The sequence below is a fragment of the Nelumbo lutea genome, chromosome 1, assembly GCF_056320005.1.
Source record: "Nelumbo lutea isolate HS-2025 chromosome 1, American lotus-T2T, whole genome shotgun sequence".
NCBI classification, from domain to species: Eukaryota; Viridiplantae; Streptophyta; class Magnoliopsida; order Proteales; family Nelumbonaceae; genus Nelumbo; species Nelumbo lutea.
In genome coordinates this window covers 133,245,376-133,256,813 of record NC_142684.1, presented here as the reverse complement: position 1 = coordinate 133,256,813, position 11,438 = coordinate 133,245,376, and the positions used below count along the sequence as shown (strand labels likewise).

At 39.5% G+C, this 11,438-nt stretch overlaps 1 protein-coding gene and 1 long non-coding RNA gene across 6 annotated transcripts; both read right to left on the bottom strand.

The window, feature by feature from the left end:
• Positions 1-337: 337 nt before the first annotated feature.
• LOC148877676 (uncharacterized) lies at positions 338-806 on the bottom strand. Its single transcript, XR_016098422.1, has 2 exons — positions 680-806; positions 338-571 (listed from the first exon to the last, which is right to left on the bottom strand). It is a non-coding gene; the product is annotated as an uncharacterized LOC148877676 (long non-coding RNA).
• A 246-nt stretch (positions 807-1,052) lies between these two features.
• Positions 1,053-3,941, bottom strand: LOC148877675 (uncharacterized). 5 transcript variants are annotated; one of them, XR_016098420.1, is made up of 4 exons: positions 3,743-3,878; positions 2,292-2,417; positions 1,737-2,154; positions 1,053-1,562 (listed from the first exon to the last, which is right to left on the bottom strand). XR_016098420.1 is itself a non-coding variant. In XM_088942291.1 (3 exons), exons 1-3 carry the CDS (start codon positions 3,752-3,754, stop codon positions 1,311-1,313), a joined length of 435 nt encoding a protein of 144 aa, XP_088798417.1. In that variant the 5' UTR covers positions 3,755-3,941; the 3' UTR covers positions 1,053-1,310. The 5 variants fall into 5 exon arrangements, 2 of the variants coding, with proteins under 2 accessions (XP_088798417.1, XP_088798418.1); XR_016098419.1 differs by having other exon boundaries at positions 2,289-2,417; positions 3,743-3,861; XR_016098417.1 differs by lacking the exon at positions 2,292-2,417 and having other exon boundaries at positions 3,743-3,932.
• Positions 3,942-11,438: the final 7,497 nt, after the last annotated feature.

Here is an 11,438-nt window from a genome sequence, read left to right as displayed (position 1 = left end):
TAGAGTCTAATACAGTTTCAGCGAACCGAACTCAAATAGCCAATTATTCGGCTCTGCTAGTTAACCCTATTCATTAAGATAACATTACATGTGGTGTGAAAAATTAAGGATGCCTTGGGTCCTTTCTGTTTCACGTGGTGTGGGTAATACGCAATAATTATAAACTGAAGTGAACCGGTAAAAGTTGGAGTGAACTCGATTTAAATAAACTTCAGCTACAAAACCAAAGTACTACCTGTACCTGTTGGAAGTAGTACAAGGAAAAGAGTGGCAATTGATTTTCTTTTTTTTTTTTTCCCATGGTAGCATGCTGAGAGTGTGTTACAAGTCACGATCTCAACCTCAAACTTAGAAAAGTGCAGCTTCCAACAAATTCTGTTCTCAACTTATAAATTCGCAAACCTACCAGCATGTTACTCCAGTTCCATGGGTTGGGAAGGCATTAATAGAGGGCCTCATAATCTTTTGTTGTATTTTTAATTCATATACTAAATGATAGTAGAGAAGAGAGGTAAGAATGCAGTGTTCATGCATACTGGCTGAGTCCTCCTGTAGTCCTCTGAATTATCATCTAATAAGATACAGAAAGAATTAAAGTGCAATTTCCTATAGATGCATTACAAGGCATGGTATTTTGCATTTAAGTAGAATTCAAGTGTATGAAACTTCCAAGTTCTACCTTGAAATGTTTGACCATTTAGGTGGTTGTCTTTTCAGCAAGATGAGCATCTGTATAGAAAGTCTGCATCAATTGAAAGAAACTGTATTCAGAGAATTCTTCAATTTTTTGTTAGTGCTTTAAAGAGCACCTACACTTGAATTGATTCTTTCTGATAATTTATTTTTTCACACCAAGTTTCCACCTTGGTAAACTAAACTGCCACATCCAGAAAGCATTCAGAATTTTTCATTCTTTGATTGGTTAATTGGTATATAAAATGTATACCAGTCATGATTTATGACACACGAGAGAACATTTGGTGCCTTTGTAGCCAAAACTTTATGCTCGAGTATGATCTATACAAGTCAAGAACCAATTCTCCCAGAAAGAGTTGTTCTTCCCAAGGCCAAAAATCCATTCATATTATTTCCAATTTGTTACATTTATTAGATTTGGGATAGTCAGGAATCTTCCCATGACATTGTTCACCTAGATAAACACAAAATCCCACATTTCTTTCCAATGGACCCTCTTGATGTTAAAAACTTAAAAGTAACCCATTCAGCAATCTAAGAGACCAAAAGAGAGGCAGTTGCGACCAATTGCTTCTGCAATACAATCGTCAAATTATGATCAGTTTGATCTCAAATCAATGTTTTGAGTTGTTTCTACTTGGGTTGATCTTTACAAGAATATTTAGCAGTAGTGGTATGCAAATCCCCTCAGACATAGCCATTTCACGTCTCCTGGTCATAGTTGTGGAGGAACCTGCTACAGAAACCTGTTCATGTTCTTGGGAGTGGATTGTGTTAGTGAAATGCAAATCTCCTCTAACTCCTGGTCTTATTCCGATTAGCCGGCCCAGTGAAACACTATGGTCTTGGAAGAAGGATCCTGTGGACTGGCCAACCTCGCAAAAGAAACAGAAAAACACAAGTAGGATTGCTTACTTTATTACCTAATAAAGATAGATGAGTGATTCAAGCCTGTGTCCCAAGAGGATAGTGCTTTGTGTTGATATAAAGAGGCTACTGATTCAATTAGATAGAACAAATGTGTATATGTGAGAGATTACCTCGGTGTCAAGTTCAGAGGATGAGAATGAAGAGAAGCTGGTAGAGTACATATGGAAAGAGGATGATTCCTCTGCTACAGCAGCTTGTAAATATTCTAGTACTCTCAATCTTGTACTCATGTTCTCGAGTCCAAGAGGCCAACCATTAGGCATTTCATGGACCTGGAAAAGGTATTCATAAGTTTATGATTGCAGCTAAAAGAACAGTGCGGATAATCAACAGAGTATTAGTGTTATCATATTTTCATCGGACGCCAGCTACAAGCTCAGGCTGGGATAAGATTATTGGATCATTTTAGTGTTGAGGGCCCTATCCATGTGGATTCATCAGCATATCACTGTGCGAAATAGACACCTCAGTGTTATCATAAATATGCATTATTACAGCAACCTGCCTTCCCCCCCGCCCCCCATTCATCTGAACAGTAAAATACCGCAATCAGAACCTGTCATTTAATGAAATATGAAGATGCAAGAGAAAGAAAAGAGTCTTGAATAAATTTCCCTAACACTTGTCTTGCAACAAAATAACTTTCAAAAAACACTGATTACCACCTCAGGTTGACCCCCTATTTTCATGCTGTTTGTTCCCTAACTTATGGTGCTTCAACAGTGTTTTCCATAGTAACTCAAACCAGTCTAAACCCTTGTTGTCCAGTCCCTTCCTGCTTTTTTTTTTTCCTGTAAGCAAGCAAGAAGGATAATCTCATAGTTGAGGTTGAATAATGCCAACTGACTAAACTACAGATTCTAGCCCCCCCGCCCCCCCCCCCCCCAAAAAAAAAAAAGTAAAGCAATAGAGCATGTGTACCTTCCCCCACAAAAGACTCTGTTCTTATTTCTGGATTACTGTCAAAGTAACCCATTCACATGATAAGAAGCACATCTGATCAGACCTTACTAGCTGAACTGCTACTTTGGTCTTAGCTTTTCATCAAATGGATTGAGCATCTAATTTTTTATTTTATTTTTTCATTCACATCATCAAGGGAAAAACGCGGGAAAAGGTTCCTTTATTGTTCTTGCATCTGAATGGACATGAGAGACCAAACCAGAGTCCTTGTGTTCTTTTCTGGAACGGCCTAACCATATCTGCAGAGTTATATCTGGATAGGAAGGCAGCTCTTTCTTATTCATACTGGAGTAGCTGGAGTAGCAGTCAAGTTTCTTCAGACAAAATCATGGGAACTGAACAGGACAAGCATGGCGGTGCTACTCACCGCAACAGACTTATACCCTTGAACAAAGTTCATCCATAGATCCACAGTCCAAAGCAAGGAGACCCCTACTCACAATCTACGGGAAATAACCGGATTCCATTATGTCATGTATATAAAAGTGCATCAACACATACAATCCAAGTACTCCAGCCTACTCTTTAGTGTCTTCAATCGGTTGACACAGATCAGGGCACTGCAGTATTGTGATCTCCCACAAGTTTTCAAGCAAGGTACCAATGGCACATTAATGACAACCGATAGACTCAAAATTCTGACCACTTATCACTTATTAACAGAAGAACTAAACCCAAATCGGATCCCTCGTATAATTCCAACCAGGGAAGACCACAACTAGAGAGTTTGGAAGAATAAGCCCAACTAACAGACAACCAAGTAGAGAATATCCCTAAGAACGCTAAAGAATGTGAAATTTGAATAATTTTTTCAACTGGGCTTCGCTAAAAACCAAATTAAAAAGAAAACCCTTCGGCTATAAAGCAAGATATTCAAAAGGCGTGGAATAAGCTGAAAGTAACAGCACAAATTTAAACAATACCATAGAATATAGATAAAACATAATTAAGCATAAACAGGGAGAGATTCATGTTTAGTTCAAAGAAACAAAATCGCATACAGAGAACTTAAAGAAAAGGCAGAAAATAATGGAAAAAAGAGAGACCCATTAGCTCAATTTCCATTCTAAGACGAACCAAATACAGAGAAATGAAACTATGGAGCTTAATTTGGGTTATTGATTCAGAACTAAGAGAATGAGAGGTGACTTACCTCTGTTCCCATGGCATCAACTGGTCTCCGGAAGCGATGGACGATCAGAGAAGTCCAGACTCCAGACTTCAAGGACAGTAAGAATTAAACCGGAGAGACCAAGGGGCGGAGAATCGCTTGCGGTCTTTCTTAACTTGAGAGTTGAGACTTCGGAGACCTCAGGGTCAGCTGAGAGGACGTTGGGTCCCACAACTGAGGTTCAGACTCAGAGCATTTAATTAATTAAATAGTTTCTGCTGTTATTTCTTATTAAATTATTACTATTTTTTTATAGACGAATTATTACTAAATAATTTAATATTATTATTTTGAGTTTGACTCGAGGGTGAAAACCGTCGTTTAACAGGCTGGAAATTCATCGCGAGATCCCGCGATTTATCCCGACAAGAAGAAGAAGAAAAATTGCGAATAAAGGTGATAATCGATTTGAATTGGGAGATGCTTCAATGAACTGTTTGGATGTGTTGTGAGGCGCCAGTAGGGCGCAGTTGTGATCTCCATGGATTTCCGGGTTGGGTCGGTCCGGGCCGGATCCGGTAATGGTGCTAGGTTAGCTTGAACCAATCAAAAAAACTTACTTTTGGATTGTTTTTTGGTAAAAGAAAGAGCATTCATTAACGAAGAGAAAAACATACAACCAAGAACCCAGCAATGTGGAGCACACAATTAGACCCTATCCAAAACTGTCCCATTTGGGGAGTTCGGCTTCAGCGAGTGCAAAGCCTGTTCGCACTCTTTACTGCCTTGGATTGAGAATATCTCCATGATTGTATATTTTATTTTATGAGGAGATATTTTCAATGCAAGGGTGAAAATCACTGTTAGAACAGTGTGAGCATAACTTTGTCCTGATAGACATCCGGGGTAGGATCTGCTATATATCAACAGGAACACTACCATCAATGTCCCAACAGATTATGACAGTTGTACATTGGGAATATCTCCCGTCATTCATGGAGAGATGTTCTTTTTTACGAGTCCCACATCACCTGCTAATAAAACTCATTCCAACCTTCTACTAACATGACATTATAGACACATCTCATAAATGGCAGGTCCCACTTTTATGGTGGGTCTCAGTGGGTTGGAATGTGTTTTATTTGTAGAAGGTCTCAATTCTCCTTGTACAGCTACAGTTGCCAGTTGGGATATGTTGGTGGCAGATTTGAACTTGTCCTACTTTTGTATTTGTATGAATAAAATTAACAGACCCATGGAATGCATAAACAAGGGTTAAAAGAGAAATCCAATTTACACCTCACAAAGTGTACGTTTTATACAAATCTCACAGAACATCACATTCATGCATTAAAGAGATGTTCTCAATGCAAAACTAAAATCACCATGAGGTTGGTGTGAGACGTGCTCGGGAGAAAATCTTCATTCATATATATAATATACATGTTTTTATATACTGGTTGTGGGTGATAAGTTTAAATAAAATTTTGATGTTTTCTTTTTTGTTTTTTCAAAAATTAAAAGGTATAAATTTTTTAAGGGCTTGGAAAGAAGGAAAGGGGTGAGGAGAGAGAAGTTGATATGGAACAAAAAAAATACAAATTTTGTTTAATATCATATCCATTATTAAATTATGATTACCTAAAATCATTTCTTACTATTCCATCTCATTATTGTCTTTTATGCTCTATCCCTACTGCCTACTTTTAACCAATTCCCTCAAACTTTTTGTTGATTCTTTGCTTTATTTTGTCATTGTATGGGTTATAAAATGGAGTTTTATACATAGACTCTTACGATTGCAATTCTTTTCTGAAAAAAGTCTTTTTCGATGAAGTAAAAGCCTTTTTGTTAAGTCTAAGATATTCAAGGTTATGCAATATATAGGCTCCCCTTGACTCCTGGGAGTTCAAATCAGCCCTCCCACAAGACTGTGCCCCACAACATCTCACACCACATCCCGTCATGTGTATTGGGAACATCTCCAGATGATAACATCATCATTTATGGTACTATCATTGGGAGATGTTCTCAATATATGGTGGAAATGTGCTGTGGGACATTGTGGGGTGCAGTCTTGTGGGGGACTGATTTGACCTCTAACACCGGTGGCAGTAAGATTCAAGCCTAGGTCTCCACTACAATGGGTTAGAGATTCTACCAAGTAAGCCACCATTAGTGCTAAAGGAAGGGTTTTATTGGCCTTTTAAATAAGGTAACAAGCTCATATGTTAAATCAAGAAGCATATCATCAGGCCTGAATTGTGCTAGGCCAAGCTAGGACTGGACAGCCCGAGTGCTCCTTCACCTCTCTCAAAATCCAGCCCGGGCCATAATCATCCCACTCCCATCTATAGAATAATTCTAGTAAATGAGTTTATGCAACCTTTATGTGATAATTCATAGATGTCTATCATAATATAGAAAAATTGTTCTATTATCTTTTGTGTAGTATTTAATTTTGGGGCCATTTGGCAAGTCTTTTTTGTATAGAAGTTTGACAGTCAAAAGATGATGTGAGCTTTTGTATCAAGATCTTAACAGCATGAAGACCATTTAGTTAAGGTGCATCTTTCTGTGCATGAAGATGAGTTGAAAAAAAAAACGTAAAAAACTCCATTTAGAGCTTTCCGAAAATAATCTAAAATGGGTTTTCTGTACCTTTTTGGGGATACGCCTTTTGGCGCCTAAAGATCTTTTCCCAATCAAACAGGAAAAGACCAAAATGCGGGCTACCAAACTTCTAAAAAACCGACAGCCCTCGTAAAATGAAGCACCAAACAGGGCCTTTATCTTCTTGAGTATAAAATTTACCTGTTATATATTATTTAACAAATAATATATTTGTTATTATTTGTTATATATCTTATTTAATTTTTTCCATTATATATTGTTTAATTTTATCTTCTTTAGTATAAAATTTACTTGTTTAAAACCTTATTTGTTTACTAATATAGAGTCTTCAATTATAAATATATTTTAAATGAGTTTTAATAATTTAATTTTTTGATCTATGTTTTCTTTATATTATAGAGAAGATATTTTTATTTTAAAAAACAATTGATATTTAAAAAGGATTTTTATATTTTAAATAGAGAGAGAGGGGGGGGGGGTGATAAGAAAATACATGTTTTCAATTTTTTTTTGTATCTATTTAAGTTTTCCATGCTAATTCTGCTAATGTGAGATTTTTTACACTGTCAGAACTAAATAAAGAAAGAGAATTGTGTCGTATTTGCAACCAGCACTAAAACTTGTCAAAGTCTTATGAAATGGATCTAATTTATGGTGGCAATTTAAAACAGCATATCTAGTAGTGTTTACTTTAAACAGATTTTTACAAGTTAAATATTAGCGGAATTACTCCTATCACACTTTGCGTTACAAAGATAAAGAATATGATCATCATTTTTCTAAACCTAACAATGGTCACTGAGGACTTCAAATTTTAGAATTAAGATTTTCGAAGTATATACAGGAAGTTACAGACCGATTTGGTCAATTTTAGATAGGTCCACACGCTTGTTTGGAGGGCGGCTAGAAGTCTCTGTTTTGGCATCTTCTTGATTCTTCCATGTAGCTAATCTTTTAGGGGACCCAAATGATGGTGGTTAGTATCATTTATTCGGTCCAAACAGGTAATAAATGACAAATTGTGGGGTCTTATAAAGAGAGAGGAAACATGAAAGCTGATTCATGTAACTATCGCTTTTCCCCTCGTCTTCTTTCTTCCTTCGTTCGTTCTTCTTCTTTTTAAGTCAATTAAACGTATCAACAGCTTTGTTTAAAATCTATGCTGCATGGCAAGATTGAATGAAACATAAATTTCAGTATATTTGATACTAATGTTTTAACCACCAGTTGGAATTTGTCTTTGTTAAGTGAAGTTGAGGCTGCGTTTGCAAATAGTGCAAATAAGTATGAATGTAAGTATGTAAAATATAAAATGGTTCATATAAATTGCAAAGTTGGGTTAGTTTTACACTGACAAATTTACCATTTTACCAAATAGATTTTTAGTTGTAATAGATGCAAATATGAATTTTAATAAAACATATCTATTTTTTATCAAAAGCCCATTTGAATACAAAATTACTTCATTTTTATTGATATACTTTTACATCTTATTATCAATGTAAATATGGATTGGAAAATGTGTTTTCTGTCATTTGTTAATGTATAAATATAATGTTGCCAAACATAGCCAAAAGTGAACCAGAGTGCAAATTTAACCTGAACCATGATTTACACTCTATTTGCATCGTTTCCAAATGCAACGTGAGGGTACAGAAGCCTACTACATTCTAATTCCAACCATGTCAGTTCAGTGCTACACTCAAATATTATTTTTTGGGTTATGTTTAGCCGGTCTAAGTACAATTCAAGTTTCATAGTCAGTGAAAGTGGACAAATTTATATTGATTATATATATTAAATAGCTTTAATTAATAAAAGTTAATTATAAAATTAATTAACTTTTGTTATTAACCTGCTGCACATTTGACACTAATTACCTTCCAATTTTTGAAACATGGGTCTCAAATATACAAGGTCATGCTTAATACTTAGTGACATGTTATCTCTTCTCTCTCATAACTCAGCGACTTGAGTTATGCACCTTGTACTTGGTCGAGCCCACTATCTTTTGTTTTTCACTCGTTACATTATCATTGTACTTGATGGAGAATGATTTGGCTCAACCTATGAAACGATGATACGTGGACCTGATTCACCATGAGCAACAACTCAGCGTTATAGCCTAGTAACGAGCCTATAAAGCAGCTCGCTGAAGGAGGAGCTCGCTACAACGCGAGCTCCAAGTTCCCCGAGCTATCCCAAAGGGGATATTCTGAGGCTACTTGGGCTCGCGAGCTAGGGAAACCAGCTCGCTCAAGTCTCTAAGCAGATAAGTCATCCCAAAGACCAATTCTAATAAGAGCAACCCCGAAGTATTCCTAAGCTCGCTACAAAGTAGCTCGCAAGTGAGCAATGCGAACGTTTCTTAGGAAGCTTCTATCTGACAGACCGTACCAATCAGACTGCCCCACGTCCCTTGACTGACGGTGCAGTCTCTGTCCTTTTGATAGTCTGCACCCACGTCTCTCAGCAGGCAAAGGCGTGCCTGCCCTTTCGAAGACATGTCACCTATCCGAGCAAGAAGTACGTTGCAAAGGCCACCTACGCAGCCCTAGCAAGTAACGACTGTGGTAGGGGTCCAGTGGCGGTTACGCCCGATTTGACAAAAACGACCCTATAAAAGCCCTTGAGACAGATGAGAAAGGGGATCTTCAGACTTTTGAACACTTTCGCACTCTCATACTCTCAACTTGAGTCTGTATTTGCTCGCGAGCTAATCTCTCAAGCACAGTGATAAAGCGTGACCTACACTCTTAGCTTTCGCACTCTTCTTTTCTCCTTCCCCAACGCTCTGACTTAAGCATTGGAGTATTCCCACTGGGTAAATCCCCGGGAATCCTTCTTTTCCATCTTCTCAAGTGTCATTCGTTGCCAACAAGGAGCTAGTCAGCAGCCAACTAGGAGTGCCCGGATCATGCTGCATCAGTATTCATTGAGTTTCTTAATGAAAGTTGCCGATTGGCATAAAAAAATGGATAAATTACAAAGACCCCCATATTGTGGGGTCTGTGACAAAGACCCCTGTACTTTGTTTAAAGTTTTCTAGATGCCCAAATTACCCTTTTCTAATACCTTTTTTTTTTCTCATTTTCTACGTCTTTGCAAGGTATTTGTTTCTGCAATCAATATCTGGTCTTGAGAAATTGCAGCTTTTGGTGTAAAAGGAATGGGTCCCATCGAAAATATTGTTCCCTATCGTTGATCAAAACAAATTGATTTTGTAAGGGAGGCTGATGAGGGCGGGTCTGGCCCTCCAGTGACATTATGACACGTGGCACCTCATGACAACTAGGTGCAGCCCGACACTTTACAGGCAGCTCACCATCATGTAGCTTGGCACATTACAGACAACTCGGCACTTCACAGGTAGCTCGCCACTATGCAGCTCGCCATCATGCAGCCTGATACCTTATAGACAGCTCGACACTTCACAGGCTACTCGCCCACTAAGCAGCTTGGCACCTCACAGGCAGCTCGCTTCCTAGTCAGACTGATCACTACATGACAACCCCGAGGAGCTCACCACCGTACCCTGCATTTTACGAGATTATGACTTGTAACGGCTATATTAGCTCACCCACTCCTCGATTCAGGCGGAAATGGGAAACCTTACCAGTTGGTGGCGTTATTCCCACCTAACACGGAAATAGATTCAATCACAGCAGGAATCCAGGAACTACTCCACCAAACCCATGAGAACTCTAGTATATAAAGGCCTCACCCCCCAGGGGCAGAAAAAAGATGGGTAATCTTACTCTCTAGCTCTCTCATTCTCTAATATCATTTTCAGCTCACAACTAAGTGCTAACTTAGGCATCGGAGTGACCTCGCCGGGTAAACACCCCCGGGTTCTCTGATTCAATTCTGGCAAATCAACCAGGTCCGCCGTCTACAAAGATGAGCAGATAATCTCTTGCAGGGAGCAGCCTAGTTGTTCTACACTAGGCAGCTCCACTTCAGCCTCTGAGTCACCGGCCACTTGGGATCAGACCAAACGACAAGGTACTTAGCACAAAAAATTGATACGTCACCAGAAATCGTTACATCATTTGGTGCCGTCTGTGGGAATACGCTACAAAAAGCTAAGTTCTCATCATACAAAAAGCTAAGTCTTCTTCTCCCAGAAAGATAAGACCTCACAAAAAGCTAAGCTAAGCTCTCATCCTACATACTGAAGTTCTCATCCATTTTTTATTAACTCAAAGACTATGTAGGGAGCTAACAGACTAAGCAACTCTACCAGCTTTACTTTGAATTTAGATAACACCTCTTCAGTCCTCTTCGCAAGGTCCCCTCTACAAAGATGAGCTCTCTGTGGCTTCTACAGGAGTTGGTGGCCAACAAACTACATGGGTGCCCTTGCTGGTCGAGCCTTCCAAGGCTCCCGTGTGAGCTCGTGACCTAAAGTTAATAGTGCTGCCCCCGAAGGTCGAGCTCCTAGTAGCTTCTTGTAGGAGTGGGTGACTAGCATCACTAGGCTAATGCAGTGCAATCATAGCTCTTAGATGCCCACCCGGCAGCCTGGGGCAGCTTGATGCGGCCTGGTGGCCTAGCAGCATGGCGCATGCGCCGACCTAGTGCGACCTGGCGCGGGCGCCAACTTGGCGGCCTGGCCCAGGCGTGAACTAACAAACTGATAAAAGACTTCCTGATCACTTAAGACCCAATCGCCTCCTTGGCATGGGCACTTAAGACCCAGTCGCCTCTTCGGCATGGGCAAACTAGTCCCAGTCGTCTCCTTGGCATGGGCACTTAAGACCCAGTTGCCTCTTCGGCATGGGTGAGCTAGTCCCAGTCGCCTCTTCGGCATGGGAGAGCTAGTCCCAATCGCCTCCTTGGCATGGGCACTTAAGACCAAGTCGCCTATTCAGCATGGGCGAGCTAGTCCTAGTCGCCTCCTTGGCATGGGCCCCTAAGACTTAGTCGCCTCTTTGGCATGGGCGAACTAAGACCCAGTCGCCTCTTCGGTATGGGCGAGCTAAGACCCAGTCACCTCTTCGGCATGGGCGAACTAAGACCCAATTGCCTCTTCGGCATGGGCAAAATCCAGGAGTGGACTGCGAGTCGCTCCTAGAGCCTAAGGAATTGAATCAGCACTTAC

Coding starts and splice junctions, on each gene's coding strand:
- LOC148877675 (XM_088942291.1), bottom strand. Junction 1,572..1,736: donor CCTCTGAACTTGACACCGAG/GTAATCTCTCAC, acceptor TTCTTTTGCGAG/GTTGGCCAGTCCACAGGATC.